The 20,413-nt window shown below is 38.5% G+C and overlaps 1 protein-coding gene and 1 long non-coding RNA gene across 4 annotated transcripts in view; one reads left to right on the top strand and one right to left on the bottom strand.

The window, feature by feature from the left end:
- Nucleotides 1-17,075, top strand: part of LOC144650847 (oxysterol-binding protein-related protein 11-like) — a 32,084-nt gene extending 15,009 nt beyond the window's left edge. For all 3 annotated transcript variants that reach the window (XM_078510611.1, XM_078510609.1, XM_078510610.1), the window contains 8 exons: nt 10,652-10,733; nt 10,921-11,101; nt 12,157-12,267; nt 12,932-12,995; nt 13,288-13,510; nt 14,689-14,850; nt 15,284-15,349; nt 15,536-17,075. In XM_078510611.1, the coding sequence (XP_078366737.1) occupies nt 10,652-10,733; nt 10,921-11,101; nt 12,157-12,267; nt 12,932-12,995; nt 13,288-13,510; nt 14,689-14,850; nt 15,284-15,349; nt 15,536-15,649 (1,003 nt within the window). In that variant the 3' untranslated portion in view covers nt 15,650-17,075. The remainder of the gene's footprint in view (nt 1-10,651; nt 10,734-10,920; nt 11,102-12,156; nt 12,268-12,931; nt 12,996-13,287; nt 13,511-14,688; nt 14,851-15,283; nt 15,350-15,535) is intronic.
- On the bottom strand, nt 371-9,868 carry LOC144650856 (uncharacterized). Its single transcript, XR_013570211.1, has 3 exons — nt 8,952-9,868; nt 7,097-7,168; nt 371-949 (listed from the first exon to the last, which is right to left on the bottom strand). It is a non-coding gene; the product is annotated as an uncharacterized LOC144650856 (long non-coding RNA).
- Nucleotides 17,076-20,413: the final 3,338 nt, after the last annotated feature.

Raw genomic sequence — 20,413 nt, 5'->3', positions numbered from 1 at the left:
TAGTTCACTTCTTATGGAAAATTACTATTTGCTTTTCATTTAAATGTTCGTTTTCGAGCACAACTCCACGGTACGAGACGTGTCACTCGAGAATCCGGTACCGGATTTTCCACGGTACGTCAAGTGTCACTCGGATTTCAGTATCCGAGATTCCACGGTATGTTAGTACCAAACATTTTAGTGGATTGAAATTCCACGGTACGTCGGGTACAAAGAAATTTTCTGTACGCGAATTTTAATAGAACTTGAAAGGGTAAGACATTGAAGTCTTCTTTGGAAACCATCGTATCAAAACTCCCTTCCCAAACACAAGATAAAACTAATATCCCCCAAAAAGAAAACTATAATGTTAACCAAGACAGTAGGCATGTTATCTGAATAAATAATACTTTATTTACAAATAAGTTATAAAAGTTTGATGACTACTTCTGTTATGCTTGTTGTGTATTGCATCAACTACCTATACGTGTACCTGTTATATCATTGGTCAGTACATGTATACAGCAGTAGTGATGTGAACCTTTAAAAAACAAATTACCGGTAAACCTAAAGTCAAAACACTTTAAATTAAACTGTGTGCCGGCCGGTACATGCAGTTTACATTCACAGTGCAAAAAAATAATTATTACAATGTTACATGTATTTGCTTAATGCCATGTGCCTGTACCTACACTGTATAAGGCATACTGTACCATGTAGTAAGCCATAAAAGAAGCTTAAAACCAATAAAAATTGTGCTGCATTATTAATGCAACGAAAATCAACTCAATCTTTTTTAAATATAATTAGCCATTCATATCTCGGTGTCATTTTATAAAAGAAATTGCTCATGAGGTAGGTTCTGGCATTGGTTACAGAAAACAATTTTGAACAAAATAATGTCCTTGCTATTGCTGCAGATTCCTGATACTGTTGGAATTTTCTTGAGACTTTTATCATCATGTAGCACCTATTGCATATAAAAGAAAAACAATTAGAAAACTGTAATGAGGAATCATCAAAATAAGTACCGGTACTGTACTATTGCATCTCCCTATATAGATGTGTTTTCAGCTTGAAGTTTTTTTTTTACAATTCATGTATATTGCTACTATACTGCATTTTACTTTTAATCTTATTGAAAGCCCCAAGTCATTTTTAGAAAAATCATCATCAAAAAAATAAAAAAAAAAAATATGGACTCTCTCCTATTTCTGCCTTTCAGTTTGACCCCAACCTTTATACAGTGTACAATGTATGTAGCACTTGTCCCAGTTGTTGAAAGGTTGGATAATGCTATAATGCTATCACCAATTATTATTCAACAAATGCGCACGCTGCCCATATGTGGTCCAAATGTTAATGTTATCTGTCATCCGAACATAATAGATATCCTGCGATATACATGTACGTGTAGGTTGCGAAGATTTGTCCAAATTCTTGAAAAACACGCTGCGTAATTTCAGCTTTTCTTTCTGCGGAATGTGCTTCGTTGACAATTTGTTAAATAATAAAACAATTATCCTGCTCAATCTTGCAGAATATCGCCTGATTTTAGCTGACTCGGCCTATGGCTTTGTCGGCTACCGGGTAAGTATCAGGCAATATTCTGCACGATTTCGCAGGATTATTGTTAATTAATTTACAATGAAGTGGATATTGTAGTTTGTATTGTTAACACTTCCTTGATCAGGGCCCAGTTGTTCAAAAGGTGGATAATGCTACATGTATTAACCGGTTAAATGACTTTCCCAAGGATAAGTGCTGACAAAACAAATCACTGTATGCTATCCACTGGATAATGATTTATCCAGTGGATAGCAAGGCTGCTGCCTAACGGGCGCCCGGTCGCCAGAGGCGCCTAAGTTACGAGCGCGGGCGACTAAATTTTTGTTCAAGGAGCCCGCATGGGCGCCTAAACATTGATCTTCCACTCCCATCTTTTGACTTCAATTTCCTTGTAACCTTGTTTCATTGGCATAAAAAATCCCATTAAAATCAACAACTGCTTCATTTTAAAACGGAAACGCTGAAATTGTTTGCATTTGGCGTATTAAGTACGTAACGTGTCTTTGCAAAATTCAGCAACTTCGAAAACCATTCGTTTTCAAGTGTTTAGGACTGGGCCTAACTTCCAAATATGGAATGTGTTATGTTCTGGATTACGTTTCATTTGCTTCGTTGACGTTTCGGAGAATTTTCGAAGTGAATCTGAAGAAATATTTACGGATACAAAAGTGAAATCAATCTGTTTGCTACTGCAGTCATGGATCAGGTCTGAAATAATTTTAATCTGCAAAAGCTTGATACAAAAACCTTTCCGACAGGCTTAAACTTACGTAAAACAACGTGACAAATATCGTGATGTGTACACAAACTTACGTGGCGCGTTTAACATGTAATTCAGCTTAATCTATAAAGCATTGAACGCTTAACTTTAGTAGGACGTAAAATGTATGCCTCTTTCTTTTCATGTGACATTTCATATCTGCTGCCGATTTTTTGTGGACTTAGGTTGTTAATTTCAACGAACTGTTTCATGTTTTTACGTTTATAAGCGGTCCTGAGCATTCTCGGGCATTGATCCGTGACTAGCAAATTTTTGTGCTAGAAACCTCAGTCCTTTTGCCTGCTCAGATATTCAGTTTGATTAAAATATATTGCTTTTGTTACTACATTTATTTTATAAAAAACTTATTTGATAAGATTAGTAATTTGAAGTGTTTTCACAACTTAATTTTTCTGTTCTATTTTTGTCAACTGGTTATCATGTAACAAAGATAAGATCAAAACTTAATTAAAGTGTTTACACAGGTGTTTTTGACTTCTCATTACCTTTTTTCTAAACCTAGGAAAAATAGGGGTGTCGGTAAAACGCCGACTCGGGGTCGGGGTCGGGGGTCGGGGTCGGGGTCGGGGTCGGGGTCAATTTTTTAATTTTTTTTTTTTAAACAACTCACTGATTCAGAAAAAAAAATTAAAAAGTTCATATTAGCGTGTGGGGCATTTCGAGTCGAAAAAAGCATTTCCTTCACAAATTTGCCACAAATCTTGACCCTTATAAGTTCAAAAGTATAAGACAAGAATTTCAGTTAAGGTCTAACAGGCGAGTGGTGAAATTTAACTTTTACATACAGTTTAGCCTACTTTGTCTACTTCTCTGTAATCGAATAAGTTACACCCGCTTTCAATGTTACGTGCATAACTATCTTTCTACGTCCATCTTTCCACATCATCTTTCGACAGCATCTTTCGACAGCATCTTTCGACGTGCTGTTTGAAATGAGCCTATCAAAACCGATGGATACCCTTGTTGGTTTCACCCACAAGGTCAAAAGGTCATGCTGGTGGGCTGTGATTGGCGGATTTCGATCCGTGTTGTTTGTTACAACAAACCGCTATGCACCAAACACTAAAAGCGGGGGCAATACTTCCTCGTCAGCATAACCTCAATTTTAGCCGTTCTTTGCTCATTTTGCATTTTGTTGATCAACAGAACCACCTTGTGATTCATAAGAACTTAAAAAATAGATTTTGTACTGAAAGGCTCTTCGGTTTTCAGTCCCACTGAAACAAATTAGGTATAAACAGAGAATTCAAGAGAAACTCGCGTAGACGTTGTCTCGCAAATATTCTAAATCTGTTTATTTTTAAACATGCGCGGCAGATTTTTGTAGTAGAATTTGGTGGGCATGAACTGTTTCAGGTGTAAATTAAATTGTATATGTTTTTGAGTAATAAAAATTAAAGCTGCCTTTCATATCAAAAGAAGTATTTTCAAAGAAGGAGAGCGGTTTGTTTTGACAGAGAAACTCGCATGTCGGGCGGTTTGTTGTTACATGTTTCAGTCAGGAAAATTCCTCAACAATCGAGACACATAGCCAGCTTTTTAAACTTTTGCACAGACGTCAATTGCTTCATTTGTGAACTGGATCGAATTTGAACAGCAAGCGAAGATTGTATGGTGTGTGTAGTAAGCGAGAGCGACGAAAGGCGGGCAGGATAGAACTCACCATTTGCGTCGAAAACGATGTGTACATTAAGATCAATTTTAATTAAAATTTCTTTCCGCATTTCGGTCACGCAAATTGGAGAAATGGCTAGATACCTCCACTTATATTTAAAACAATAACAGAATATAGAAAATTAAAGATTGCGAGACATGTTAATGCGAGCTTCGCTGTCTAAACAAAACAATATTGCTTCCTTATAAATAATTTTTGGATACGAAAGGCGGCTTTATTTTAACGATATAAACCTGAATTAATTTTCTCTTGCTACACAAACGCATGTACAATTTGATTTAAACTTGAAAAAAGTTCATGCTATGTTATCGAGGAGATAACGCTCAGAAAGAAGTCGGCAGCACATTCTATCCGCCAAACTGTTTAATAGAGAATTTCACCTGTCGCCTGTTAGACCACAAATTTCTTCTTTTATACTTTTGAACTTATAAGGATCAAAATTCCCGGCTATTTTGTGAAGGAAATGCTTTTTCCGACTCGAAATTTTCCATACGCCAATATAAACTTTTCTGAATCGGTGTTTTTTTTTTTAAAAAAAAAAGTAAAAAAATTGACCCCGACCCCGACCCCGACCCCGACCCCGAGTCGGCGTTTTACCGACACCCGAAAAATAGACCTGCTTAATTATTGCTAAAATATTAATTGAACTGGATTTTTCTGTTTCATGTACATTGATTTTCTAAGTGAAAAACATATGAAAGTACATGAAATGCATTCATTCTGGCACTGGCTTAACAAATGAATTAACCCTTCACGCTCTCAACTAAATGCATGTCAGTTTTCATTGTTGGTTTATTTCTCCCAGCCCAGCTAGTGATTTAACCCACAGAGGGGAGAGATATATATATTGCTGATATTGATGACTTATCCAACTTCTTATCTCTGGGTCTCTGAGGTTGCTGCAGAGTAAAAAAAAAAAAAGTTTTATGGGGAGGGTACCCTTACCCTTTCATGAACCATTTCTGCAACGTCTTTCCCAGGATCTCATGAACGAGGTTGCCATTTTTGGGGTATGTGAAAGTGACCCTTAACCTTTTAGAAACCATATACCCCCTAATGAAGATGGCACCCCTTTCACATACCAACAGAAGAAATACTACATCTTTTTTCTTATTTTTAACTTAATTAAAAACCAGTTTCCCTCCCCCCCCCCCCTTTTGTATACTCCAACTCGTAAAATCCTTATCCTTTTATATACCTACAGCCTGAGAAAGGTATCCCTGTTGGGCGAAGCCTCCCCATATAGTCCACTATAGGGAGTACCCCTAGGGGACATTCGGGTACATGTATATTATAGCAATAATGTTGGGGGAAGGTTGACTCCCTGGGCCCCTCTCCAAGACCACATTGTTGACCACATATTTGCCTGAGTAACCCCCACCCCCCCCTTCCCCCCACCCCAGATTTGTCTTCGGCAACTTTTAAGCTGGGCTCCTAACATAATGGCCCGGGCTCCTAAATATTGATGTTAGGAGCCCGAAGGGCTCCTTAAAAATTTCCTTAGGCAGCAGCCTTGGATAGTGTTATCCTACATGTGCCATTGAACAACCAATGTCTGGTGGATAGCGTTTTTCACCTTTTAAACAACCAGGCCCTGGCCTCACAGCAAATGGTTCAAAAAGACTGAACAGTAGGTGGTATTGAGTGACATTATAATAAATATTATTTTAATATTGTGGGAGGTGTGGTGGTCTAAAGGTTAGCGCGCTCAACTCTGAGTCAAATGGCCTGGGTTCGAGCCCTGGCCGGGGTGCTGCTTTGTGTTCTTGGACAAGACATTTTAATCTCACAGTGCCTCTCTCCACCCAGAGTACCGGCGAATTTACTGCTGGGGGGTAACCCTGCGATCGACTGGCATCCCATCCAGAGGGGAGTAGCAGTACTCCTAGTCGCTTAATGCTACGGAAACCGGGATAAGCTCCTGCTGTATGGGCCACTTGGCTCGGACGCAGACTTAACCTTTTTTTTATAATAAATATTACAACCTGGGCAGAAGTATTGTAGTAGTGTATATGTAATATTTTTGAATTCTAAACAGTACAGTATTTATGCCTCTGGGTTAATTTTTTACATGTAGTCCAGTTCTTGCCCCCTCTTTCTGTGATGCAAAGTGGGAAGAGGGTCCAGGGACAATTGTCTTCACATCACTAATCCCTAATACACATGTTTTTTGAGGTGGCTGTCAATACTTCAATTCTAGAAGAAAGGGAAAGTTGCATGGAAGCAAGTCAAAGGGCCCTTGGTGGCTAAAAAATAAAGATTTTTCCTTAGTGCCTGGGGCATTATGAGTCGAAAAAAACCTTCCTCTTCACAAATTGGCCACGAATCATGATCCTCATAAGCTAATAAGTATAACTGAAGGAAGACATCCAAGGTCCAGCAGGCTTGAGAAGAAACTCTAACAGCTTAGTAGTAAGAACTTGTCAACTCGAATATATTTTATATTCCCCCATCAGCAAAACCTGAATTTTAGTCATTCTCTGGTACATGTAACTCAACTTTGTATGATTTTGTTGATCAATAACACAAACTATCTGATGATTCACAAGTACTTTTGAGATACAAATTATTGTCGGAGAGTCCCTTTGGTTTTCAATCTGAATGAAAAATTCCAGGTATTGACAGAGGATCGAAGAGACACTCGCGTAAACATGTCTCCCAAAGATTTTTAGGTATCAAAATTATGTCGGTTTGTTTCAACAGAAAAGCTCATATAAATATGAACTGTGGTTTGGATTGTTGTAACATTTCCCAACCTTACCGGTTATAATTGCTCAATATTCTCAGCTTTAAATACATGTACATGTATGTCAGACTTTTTTTACTAAATTTTTTTACAGACATTGCTTTTTTTGTGAACCAGACCAAATTTGACCAGCAAGAGAAGATTTTCTTGCTTAAAGTCTGGACCCTCCTCTCCCGATGTTCCATGACAGGGAGAGGGACAGAACTGGACTACTGTTTTTTTTTTTTGTCTGATTACTCAAGTTGTTAAAGTAAATGAATACATAAATATACTGTACATGTACATTGTATCAAACACCAGAAAGTGTTTTTTCTTTTACTTCAGCAACATTTTCACCCACAAGTACCTTGATATCCTGTTCTTGTTAACTCCATTTGGCTGCTCTTTTAATGAAATCTGAAGATTTAAGTTGATTCCACTGAAAAAAAGAAATATATAATTTTTTTTTAACTGTCATCCCAAGATTTATTCTTCAGGTTTTTACAGTAGTGCAGAATAAAAACAATTGCGTGTAATTATCTACTAAGGAGGACAATATTTAGTACTTACTGTATATCTTATAGTCAAATTCACTGAGACAGTTAATGATTGCCAGTTATTAAAATATGTGTGAATTTTGGTTGTACTGAAATCTAGAATTGCAGGGGGTTCAAGACAGTAGATATGCACAAGGAAGTAACATGCCATCACACTGTACATGGGCTGCAACAGCACATTTTGCTCATGATGCAATATAGTCATACATGTGTATCTCGACAAGTGCCATGATACAATACATCATTACATGTACCTGCATGACCAACAAGTGAGGTCAGAGGGTAAAACGGTTTAACAAGCAAAGCCATATCTACCAAAATTGTTGATGTTTTAAAGCTCTGAAATCAACTGTGATAAGCATCTGCTTTATTCCCCAATGTCATGTCCCTGCGCCTCGTTCCCCCAAGTCTCATGTCCCACCTCACCCACTCCCAGGGTCCCCATGTCCCAAGTCCCAAACCCGTGTCCCCACTTTAAGTGACAGCTATGAAATGGTAAAACTTCTGTTTGAGTATCAGGGTGACATTCTGGGCATAAATCATTTACCTCTATTAATCTACTATAAAAATGTCAGCAAAAGTACATTGCAGCATTTAAACGTCTTTTTGTTTTCTTGTTGAAAAACTGAACATTGAAATTCATTTCGATATTTGGACGTTTTTCCTAATTTTACATTTGTATTCCATTCAACAAAGGTTCATTATGATTAGTCCTGTTTCATTTAATTACATGTATGATATCAAGAGATGGATTACAAACAAAATCGAATTGACTTTAATTGTGTTTAAGGTTTGATTGGCTCGATAATCAAACTCACAGCGAAATATATACATGTAGATGTTCGATTTTGTTTCGATTACCAAACCCAATCAAACGATTGGGGTTTGATTGGGTTTGATTGAATTTAGGTTTGATTGGATATGCCAGGTTTTCATCACAAGTTGTTATTATGTAAATGTTAAGCGGCCTTCACAGGACAAACTACTGGCCAACTCGTGTTGGCAAACTCAAGCTGGTGTGTGTGAATGACACAACAACGGCAAACAAGTTGGCCAACTGTTGGCAACAAAATAGAACTTGTCTCTATTCTCACCAACAGTTTGCCAACTGTTGTTGTGTCGTTTACACACACCAACATGAGTTTGCCAACATGAGTTTGCCAACTTTAGTTTGTCCTGTGAAGGCCACTTAAAACCACGGCATTTTTAGGACTGTATGAACAGTGTCCGACTTTTGCAGAATGCAGACTAAGAGAAAATATTGTGTTACCATTACCATTATTGAAAGCTACATACTGTACATGTAACCGTAAACAGGCTGACCGAAGTAGGCTAAACGGGAAAAGACTCTGCAAGTCTACAGACTGCATTCTGCAAATGTCACACACCGTGTATGAATGCATGCTGGCTTTTAATACAGAAGAAGTTTTAGTTTCACCACCTTGAGTTCTTATTCATTTCTTAATCTATGAAATTTGCTAGCTTCAATACAAGTATGAAGAAGAAGCTAGAAATATTCAATAAAAAGGGATTTCGTTTGCTTTCCAACCAGCAAATTCAGACAAACGACATGAAGCTTAAGCTTACATGTCAATGTAAGATTACTGTATACAGTAAGCTCAATAGATGCATATTAGTGACAAAGAAAACAAGACTTTAGTTTACCTGTACGTGTAGAAACTTCTCAGCAATCCAAAGTTGGTTGTCTAAGTCTTTGAGTTTGTAATAAGTTCACGAACAAAAACTAACCATCGCCTGGTGAGTTACGATGTAGATCAATCGTTATCCTTGTAGCACGAAGCGGTTGACAAAATTGCAGCTGGCCGGCAACCTCGATGGATGCATGAAATCGATCCGTCGAGTTTTCTTCGTCGATGTTTCATCAAATTCCACTTCTAACCATTTTCCGAAAAACATATTGATATACACTGTAGATGTTTTCCCAAAAAGAACTAACAGAATGAAGTAAAACGTTACAACAACCTCAACGAATCTGAGCTAATCTGCAAATCTTCGCACCTTTCGAAAATGGCGGCAAGTCGGTGAATCAAAAGACTTCGTTATGGCTGTCAGCGGTGTTACTTCTAAGAGGATCAAATGTGTTCCCATCGTTCCCATACATGAAGCATCTAACCGAAAACTCATATCTCCGATGAAAGCAAAAGAAAACGTTTCGAACAAATTTACACAAATCCGTTTATTAAAAACAAATGGCTTGCGTTTTCACACGGCAGAGACTAGCATGCAATTTGCAAAACGAAGAAAAGTTTGCGTCAAATTATGAGTCCCAGATGAGGCCTCCAGTTTAAGAAAACCACAAAATAATACTTTTTCAAGTTAAAAAAACAAACAAACAAAAAACTTGAGAAACAATTATTGCTTCTATACGCATTTCTCAGATTCAGTAAAACATTTGGTTGATTATCGACTGAAAGTTGAATAAACCGCCGTTATGAAATTTAAAATGAACTTGCGGCATTATCAACATCCTTCTCGATCCTTCCGCGATCCGTAAACAGGCGTAAAGACGAGTTTCCGATACCTAAAGAATCGTACAGATACGTAAAGAATACCTTTACGCAATATGTAAAAGCGCGTAAAAGAATACCTTTACGTGATAAGTTAAGAATCGTTAAGATGCGTAAAGAACCTTTAATAAGCAATAAGCAAAAGAGGGTAAAGATTCGTAAAATTGATCTCATTGACGTAATGAGAAAAGCTGAGTGAAAATGGAAAAGAACTGTACTGAGACTCACTTCTCGCTTAGCGATAATGAACTGAAATATGAGAGGCGTACAACTTAAGATAAACTAAATGCAAGGCTGATCGGACCTTGCATTTAGTTTATCGTTTTATCCGGCTTCACTTCGCTGCTGTTTGTACAAGTAGTCCTTTCATTATTTTGGCACCTTGTATAACTAAAGGAATCGATCATATGTCCTGCACGCCTTGTTGACATTAAATCTATGAATGCGCACAAGCTTCAACAGATTCCGGTTTCCGTGTGAGGTTTAGTTGCGGTGGAAAGAATGATAAAACTGTCCACATCATCAGTCAAAATCGACAAAAGATTATTAACGTGCTGGTAAGTGTGAGAGCCCTGACATTCCTTGACACGACACACGAATCGTACCCAGGCCATGATTTGTCCTGACACGCCGTGTCGCGGGTGTCAGGAACATGACACTCTCCGACACGCCACGTTTCCTGACACGTCGCGTTCCACTCCATGACACCTCGGGTGTAGTGAAATATCACGGCCCCGTAAATTCCACGAAATTATTCATTTCACGCAGTGACTGTATTTGAAACGAAGTTAAAGTTATTTCACCACCGACAACTTGTTGTTTGTTTCGCTTATTCAGAATTCCTGATGGTCTCACTGCAGAGGATAGAATCTTAGCTGTTTTAGAATTCTACTTAACTTCTTTCCATGCTGGAAGAAAGGTGAGACGATAAAACCACCCATTGTTCTACCTGTTATTTCTAGATACATTATTTAAAAATAAAACGAAAATGCGAAAAAGAGCCCACAGCCTTTTTCCACTCGCGCATTTTTTCCACGCTTGACGAACTCAGAAAAGAGTGTTTGTTTTGAAGCGATAATTTGATCTGCTGTGTGATTTGTCTTCAGGGTGCTTTAGCCAAGAAACCTTACAATCCTATATTAGGAGAGACGTTTCACTGTTCGTGGAAGGTGCCATGCACGTCCAACCCCCAACACGTTTCTACAAACAGCCATATCGACCATACTACGACTGCCACGGATGATAACCTAACGTTCGTCGCAGAGCAAGTATCCCATCATCCTCCGAGTGAGTAGAATGTTTACGGACGGCGAAATAAAATTAACCAAGTTTGGCGTTCGTATTCTGTCGTTATCGTACTTAGTTAAAAACATCCTTTTTTGGCTTGTTATAACCTGTGAATACAGCCGACTCTCATGAGAGGCGGCTATATTCGCAGGCTAGGCTTGTTATTTCTTTGGTATTTTTCTACCCTAAGAAACTATTGTGTTGAAGTTTCATTGAATTTAAAAGTAGTTTTGTACATCAGACAAATGACACACAGCTCCTTAAAAATATTGTCTGGTTGACTCATTAACTTGCGCAGATATTGCCATTAAAGAGATTAAGCTTCACGTTTATTTTACCCGCAAACGGCAAAAAACAAACAAAAACAACAACAACAACTTTCGCTGTTTGTCGTTTGCCGCTTATATGATTGTCAAAGTAAGAAGTTTCGTGTTTGATGTGAATAAGTAAATTATTTTCTATTTTTCTGATGTATTTATTCGATAATCAGAGAAAAAGTAAACTGAATCAGTAGCACCCTGCGAGCAGAGCCTCTTTTAACTTCCCTACGGTTGAGATTAAGCATATCAGTGGAAAAAGAAGGGGCTCTGCTCGCAGGGTGAATCAGTAGTATTCTGGCGTTTGCCGTTTCCCGTTAGAACCTGAAGCTAAATCTTCTTATTAGCTCCGACGTACGGCCAATGAGAAAGTTGTGGTCTTGTAATGCAAAGCGGCGGTTAATTTGCTAATCTCCTTTTAGACACTTCGCCGCCAACGCAGCATAGCGGTTTCTTTTGATAGTCATCTCGTTAAAACCTGTAATTTGCCGTTTGCATGATTTTGCCTTAATGTTGCCATTCTACATACGAGTGTAGCCATTCTACAAACTAATGTAACCATTCTACATACGAAGTCGCAGTTTGTTTCATGTTTGGTCGGAACAAAAATCCCTTAGGAAAGAAATTATATATATATGTTAAGCTTGGAAGAGGTATAACGGGGGTGTAAAAACGGGTAGCTTGTGTCACTAATTTATTAAAATCCCTCATACCGAGTTTTTTTTTTTCTGTTTACAGTCTCTGGATTTTACGCTGAGTGTCCGAGTAAGAAGCTGTGTTTTAATGCGCATATTTGGACGAAGTCCAAGTTTTACGGCATGTCTATAGGTGTGGTGAATCAAGGAGTAGGTAAGAGGCTTGATGAAAATTATAATTCACCTTACAATATCTATACATTGTCATGCAGATAGGTGTTGAGAATAAAAATATTCATCAGCTGGCCAATGATGTGTTATGCAACATCATTTCCATTCAGTTGCTTTTTTATCAAACAATCTTAACTTTGTCTGGACATTAAATTTTATAAAAGCAATGGAAATTATCTGATAGTTCTCCAGCCCCGGACGGGTAAAGTATGGAGAGTATGTTTTTAAATTAGCCTGCGTAGCCGTAGTTTCGAGCTCGTATGGGAAACGCGAAAGGCGCGATCTTTTAAACGCGCTAAAAAAGGTACACAGACGCCTGCTACGCAGTCTAGTTTTAAATTATTACCTTGTCCAAACTGTGTTAAGTTAATCATTGTTAAATTAAGTATTTGCCAGAATTCAGAACATTTTATGTTGTGTACAGCAAGAGTGTGTGCGAGTAGTCCTTACCCGTATCTTTCATTCATCCAATATTTGTCTTATTCGTCCTCAACCCTAATCCCGTTAACCGCTGTTAAATCGTTTTGTGTTGTTCTTTGAGCTTGCTGTCCATGTTTGGAGTTTGGGTGTTACCCGCGAACAAACGTTTTCCTTATTTTTTACTACACTTAGTATTCTCAGCTAATCTGTTGATTGTTTTTATTCAGGTGTTGTTTCTCTGTTAGAGCACAACGAAGATTACGTCATAACGTTTCCTAGCACGTATTGCAGGTATGTCGAGTCTTGGTTTGTTTTCTTGATAATCGATCTATTGTCATTCCCAGACAGCAGATTTAAAAGACAACGCGGCCTTCAACGAAGGCTTGCTTAATAACAAGGTCTAAACCTCCGTTACGTTCTGGACGCAACAGGAAACTTGCAAATAGTCGTCTTGATCTTGTCGTGAGAGCAGCGAAAGTTGCTTTTTTTTGCTTCTCGCTCGACTCAGTCTGCTGACAACAAAAACCATCCCATAAAAATGCCCATGACACCTGTTAACACTTTTTTCAATACTTATTTTCAGGTCAATTTTAACCTTTCCCTGGGTGGAGTTAGGAGGCAAAGTTCACATCACGTGCGCCAAGACTGGTTACAACGCGTCGGTCACGTTTCACACAAAGCCGTTTTATGGCGGGAAACTTCATCGCGTCACAGGCGAGGTGAAGAACACAACTACTGGGAGAGTGATCTGTAAAGTGAATGGCGAGTGGAATGGAAAGGTAGAACTCAGCTTCACGAGCCATCAGGTTTGTTTGATTAATTTCTAACTTCTCATTACTGTGTTGTAGAAAATTTAAGTCGGTAAGTAGTGAGAGTTCAGGACCCAATCAACAAGGTGAAATTATATTGATGTACAAGGCCATCTTTATTTGTATAGGTGTTATTTCATTGTCTCTTTAGCATACATTTATCAAAAATTGAACAGTCTGGCAAACGTATCTCTCATTGGCAGCTGCTTTCAGTTCTTCTAGTGTGCAGCGCCTCCGTGTAATTAAATTAACAGCTTCATAAGATCAGTGCAATATAGTAACTAAAGCAAATATGAGCGGAACACATACAATTTTAGATACATGTTCTTTAGAAAACGTCTACATTACAGACGGTTTCAGTCTGGGGAATAACTGCCAGTTTTGGCAAATTTTCGTTGAATCACTCGAAGAATTTCCGAATTATTTCATCCAATCAAAAACTAGCGTGAGCGCTCACGAGTATTTCGAAAACCGTCGCGCGTATAAATACGTCATGGTGCTTAGCAACTTTTCGGACGAAAACCGCGGGCTCAGTCACTTCTCGGAGAAGTGACCTCGCCATTAACTGGCACTTGTTCCCCCGACTGGTTTACTGTGTCCATGCAATCGCGTACAATCGTTAGCATCAATCACAAGCTGTTTCTAGTTAATTTTTTTTCTAAGTTTGAGATGTTAGCAATGACTTGAGTACTAAATTAGAGTACAAACACCAATGAGAACAATTTGTGTGTTAAAAAGGGAAGTGGTCAGTCATAACAAGTGTACTCGGCAAGGATCAACCTTGTGAAGGGAAATGGGGGCTATGCAAGATACCGCCTGTTTGATTAGTCAAACGGACAAAATTTATTAGCCTCAAAATTTGAGTTGAGACTTTCATATTTGGTGTGCATGAAGCTTGTATTGCTGGAGAAATGGCACAAGGAGGTTTGAATCTTTTCATTAGTTTCTACTCCTGATAGAGTGGGGGCTATACAAACAAGACACCATCTTTTATTTAAAAGTAGGGAAGGGGGTGGGGGTACATGAAGAGACCATCTGTCTTTTTGCAGAGTCGTGGGTCCTGTCTGAGGACAATAGGTCTGACCATTTCCCCAAGAGAACGATGCTGGAAAGATTCTTCTGTAGCACTATACAGGGTTGTGTATGAAACTTGTCGTATTTTTTGGCTTGTCTAGGAAGAACCTAGAATCCTGGACACACACTTACTTCCGGTATGTCGTAAGCGAGTGTGTCCACTGTCAAACCAGGAAGAGTTCGAGTCTCGCCGGTTATGGCACAAAGTCACGCATTCGCTAAAGACGGATGACATCGAGTCAGCGACGTCAGCTAAACACGAGGTGAGTGAGGTTCAGATTGGTGTGACTGTTAACCTCAAGCAGGCAACATTGAAAGGATATACAGTTGTAAACATATAATTGCTCAATGCTTCGAACACAAACGAAGGGAGGATGGACCGTGAATATCCAGGATTTGAAGAGGTCAGACCCCGGATGTTTAAACCAGCGAAAGATAATCCAGAAAAACAGTTCTAAAAGTTAAAGTCATTTAGGTTTGGCTTTTCTTTTAGACTTTTCTCAATTGTAACTCAAAGTTAGCAATTAAAATAAGACTAAAATGTTTCCATAGTGCCTTGTGAATGATTACTCTGATTACCGTCGCTTGGCCATGTTAAGAAAAAAATCAAAGCGATCTACGAAGGTGATTATGATAATACCAGTGGCGTCAAAAGTTGCCAAGAGGTAACTGAACGTATGTCTGTTTTTGCTTCAGCTTGAAGAAAGACAACGAAAAGAAGCTAGAGAGAGAAAAGATACTGGTGTAGAGTGGAAGACAAAAGTAAGTTCCTCCTCAGTTTACTTTTGAACCTTGAAGAATTTTTTTAACGTGTCAATACCACATAGCTTGGTAAAATCCCATACTAATTTTGGGACACAACAGCGCCTGCAACGTCAACTTTTACGGTGGACAACGAAGTGGGTATCTATGTCTGTGTTTTCATTCATTATTCTTTTTTTATTTCAGCTATTTCATCGTCATGGTGACGGATGGATGTACAACAATCACCTGAAACATTTAGTCAAGCCCAGCGCAGAGGAAGCGACTGCTACAACAACGCAACAACCGACAGAAGGATAATACACTGTGTGAACTAAGCTTATGGAAATACATATCGATTCGCGCCCTTTTTCAAAAACAGTGCTGTTTTGAGCATAATGTCTTCTTTCTCCAATATAGCGAGAAAATTGCCATTCTGTCGATCAGCGAGATGACATTTGTCGCGCTAACTACTGAAAGCCGTTTTGTAGGACAATGAATTTACCAAGAGAGTGAAGGAATTGTGTCATGGATAGTGGTGGAAAACGATTCCTGACTTGCACAGTTTTTTCCACAAACTGAAAGCAAATATCTGCTGTGATTATTCAAGATAACTACCCGGTTGGGTTGTTTTTACTCTCTTCCAAGAACAGCTGGTATTCATGTATGGAAAAGAACCAATCGCGAACTCTTTTCCATGGTATCCTACCACTGACATGGCCCTTACATTGAATGTACAGTTCAGGTTGGGATCTAGCTGTGGAAAGATCTTTAATCAAGTCTCCCTTAATACTATTGACAGAAACTAAACTTGTTTAGTTAATCTAAGTTTAACAACTGGAACAACAATAGCAGAACATTGGAAGCTTTTATTTTACATGCAAACACTACGTGCTATTAATTTTAATTATCAACAAAGGAACATTACTAAGCTTACCAAGGCTGTCTAACCAGAATGCCATTGGCTCCTATCATTCATTATTTTTTAGATGGTCAAAATTTCTTCAATTGGGTGTATTAGTAAGCAAATAATCTGACAACATCTTCCTATCGAGTAATGGAGTAATTTCAGCCTTTGCGGCAAACGCCGTCTTGTGATTAAGGTCTCTTGTCCCCTTCGCAGCCGTTATGCAGACAGTCACGCAACGCTCCTTGACTGTCTGTTTTAAGCCTGGTTTGCACTGGCGACGCAAGCATAAGCGCTAGCACAAGCGCAAGGATAACAGTTCTTATTTCTTCGTGAAAACGGCTTCGACTCAAGCAAAATCACAAGCGCATTGCATTTTGATGCTTGTGCTTGTGCTTGCTGCAAGCACAAGCACAAGGATTGAACTTTGTCCTTTTTGCATGATCGCACTTTTGCTTCCTTGCGTCGCTAGTGAAAACCAGGCTTAAGAGGAGAGGTTTTGCGTGAGAACGCAAATAAAGGCTACGTGCAAATCGGTGGTCACTGTTATCGCGCTATTCGAGCTTTCGAAATCGGGCTAGACTAGGTATATACAAAGATATTTTTTAAGCCGAGAAATGAGTCTGAAATTCGATTACTTCTCTTGGAAAAGAACTAAAAATCTACAAGATAAATTTAATTTGGAATGCGAAGAAACAAAACGCATGCAAGAAAAATTGTTCTGGAGTTCCGCAAAAGGCTTCTTAAAATCTTACCATAACAAGGATTCTGTTACGTATTCCAATAGAATAAACTATGTTAGATAATATGGCAATAAAGAAAATCTTATTGATTTCGTGACTGATGAATTGCGCATTAAATTCAAGAGAATGATCAACTCCAATTTTCCCCTTACAAAATCGAGACATTGTCAAGCAGACAGTTAATGAGAATAAGGAAAATCATCAAGTCTCATCAGCTAGCTGGGAAATATGCCGCTTAATTCTCACTACTAACATTAAAAGAAATATCTGAAAATCGGTTGGGAGAATAAATATTTCGAGCTGTTGTTTACAAATGATTTCGCCATCGTTCAGGTTATAACGACCGTCTGCCTAAATCAATTGCATACTTTCTTTCTATAGGAATACTGTTTTTCCGGCCCAGGCTGAGTATTCTAATTTTTCTGCAGATGTTAGCCCTAAAATATTCTTATGAATATTCTTAGATTATAGTCTATGACATTTCCGTTTGTGCTGTATACTATACATATGTATTATTGAACATTTGGCTAGTTCAGGTTTAATCGTTTTATTGGCTAGTTTTGCCGTTTAGAGAAAGGAGAATTTTTTCCGGTTTAGTTAAGAACATATCCGAAGTGTTATTTTGCCGTCGTTGTGTAGACGACGCATTTTGCCTGTTTCACTCCGAGCGGGATGCCAACCTTTTCTTTGATTTCATTAACAGTCAAAACCCTAACCCTAAGGAAGTTAACCACGTTCTGCCCTTTCTCGATATACTATTAGGCAACAAAAGCCCACACTTCCCTGTCAACTCCCCTTATCGCTAAAGACCTTCACAGTTAAGCTTACCTTGGAATTTTTTGAGTTACAAAAAATGATGATGGCCTGTTCCAGGCTTTCGGTCAGTTGGGAAGAAGCGCGCCGGAAAACGGGATTAACGCGAAGAACGGCGAGTAGAAAAATGGCGACGGGTTAGCGAAGCGTCTTTCCGAGTAACCCTCATCATTAAAACTGAAAAAACTCGCCGTTCTTCGAGCTACTCCGCAACTAAAGCTTGGTTTTTACTAGCGACGCAAGCACAAGCGCAAGCGCAAGAGTTCTTATTTCACCGTAAAAACGGCTTTGACGTAGCCTGTTCCAGGAGTTCGGTTAGTTGGGAAGCGGCGCGAGGAACGGCGAGCGAAAAAATGGGAAGGGGACTCGCCGTTTTTCGCGCTCCCCAACAAACCGAACGCCTGGAACAGGCTAGCTTCGACGCAAACAAAAGCACAAGCGCATTGCATTTTGATGCTTGAGCTTTTGCTTGTGGCAAGCACAAGCACAAGGGTCAAAAATTTGTCCTTTTCGCGTGATTGCGCTTATGCTTGCGCTTGTGCATGCGTCGCTAGTGAAAACCAGGCTTAACCGAACGCCTGAAACAGGCTATTCCTTTGAAAAGACCTTGCGTTCCAACACAAGTTCCCATAGGCTTCTGTTAATCACTCGAATCGAAAAATATCCTACGACGTTGATTCACTTACTTCGCCAATACTTTAGATATTGAAATTCTCTAGCCCAAATTCAAGATTCCTATTTTGATTGCGCTTCTTACGTGCCCGTGGTGACCTGGTAAATAATAAAACGGCCATGCCGTAAGCTTGGAGACAAACCTGCCATGAGCTTATTTGTGTAGCTACAACCTTCACCATAAAAAAATTAGTTGAATGGGTCGGATTTGTGTGGGCAGTAGTTATCCCCAATCTGGGACCAGGCTGATATTTTCGCACTATTGTATTCTCTTCGTACGTGGGTCGCGCAAAAAAAAAAAAAGGGTTTTGACGCAAGCACGCAAAGACACCGGTAAATAAGAGTGCTGAAAAATTGTCTTGATCGCAAGCTATTTTTCGTCATGATTTACGTTCGGTCAAAACTACCGAAGCGTTTGTTATAAACGGGACTCCTGCGTTAGTTTCGAGTATCTCCGTCAAGTCTGGAATGTTACACGAAATAATGTAATCATTTTCGTCATTAAAATATCGCTTGTTTATACGATTAATGCGGAAATATAGGTGAAGCTTGAAACAAATTGAAATCACTCAGTAATATTTTAATCACCTTTAAGAATTTATTATTTCTGTAACTTACTTTATAACCGCAAAGAGAAGAATTATCCCGCAAATTCCTAAATGGTTAGGGAACTCCGAAAAAAGCAATGAGTGACCACACAACTAACACAAGCTGTGATTGCCATATAAGGATATGCCCTGTAATAAAATCCAATCAGAATTAAATGGAGCTGTTTAACATGTCCGAGTTCACAGATTATATTTAAAATTTCATTTTCGATCCATCTGCAGCTAGTGTTTAATCTAAATTGGCTGAACGTAAAGATTCACGTTTGTAAGTTTTTTTTTTTACAAAAAGGGCACACGGTAGAAGAAGATTTAAGAATGAATTGCGTAAGTTAAACTGAAGCTAATAGTATTTTCAGTATTTTCGTTACAATAAAACCTCCCGTTCAAGAAAAATGGGAACGAGCGCCAATAATTAGTTTGCAGTTTTGTTTGGTCATCTGGGATGGCGCCACGCACAGTTTGCATAGCTTTTTACACATGTGGGTTTATTCCTGATTTCTTGACGTCAAATATTTACACTGCCTACAAACATTGAAGTCTCTTCAAATTTACGACTCCACATTTTGTTGCAGGGAAAACGCATATTTTTTCCGCATCTCCAGATGTGTTTTTGGTGCTTATTGCCAAAAATATGAACAATTCAAATTCTTCAGCGAAATTTCAGCGTGTTAGAATTTAGCACCAAAACGTGTTTACAGTTTTTGTCAGATAAATTTTTTTTCGACAAACTGAGAAAAATGTCTTTAGAATTTGTGGCATAAGAAGTAAATATGAACCTAATATTACAGTAGATTGTTGACGCTTAATACACCTGTGATTTTGGTAACCAAACAGAATATTGCTCTTTTTACAGAAAGTTATATTACTGTTGAGTCTTAAAATACATTGTAAATGAAAAATAAGAAAACTATAGCTTTTAGATTGAGCCGAATGTGTTTTATATAGATACTTTAAAAGTGGCGCTATGCACATAAATTAACAAAAAGGGAAAAAATCGAGGTCATTTTTTTTTTCAATATGGACTGAACAAACTGGACTGATCAATATTGGCTTTTTTACAACTTTGTTGAAGAATAAGATATTCATTCTACGGAAAAGCGCGTAAGCGCTTAGCACATTCTACTTTATAAAAAACAGTTTTCTTTAGCACAATGTTTCAAAACCGAACGAATTCTTGAACAGTACATGTTATTTGTATTGCGAAATTCGGACCATTCAGGGAGCCAAGCAAAATTCCTATTTTCATCCTGGACCATTTTGCCATTATAACAAAGTACTTTACTTTCAAAACTCCCGATGAAGAATTTATGTGCGCGTATACTTAGTAAAAGTCTAACTACGG

This window comes from Oculina patagonica, chromosome 4, assembly GCF_052425735.1.
Source record: "Oculina patagonica isolate OP01 chromosome 4, crgOcupat, whole genome shotgun sequence".
NCBI lineage: Eukaryota > Metazoa > Cnidaria > Anthozoa > Scleractinia > Oculinidae > Oculina > Oculina patagonica.
Note: the sequence above shows the minus strand (reverse complement) of the source record. Positions and strands in the feature narration are given on the sequence as shown.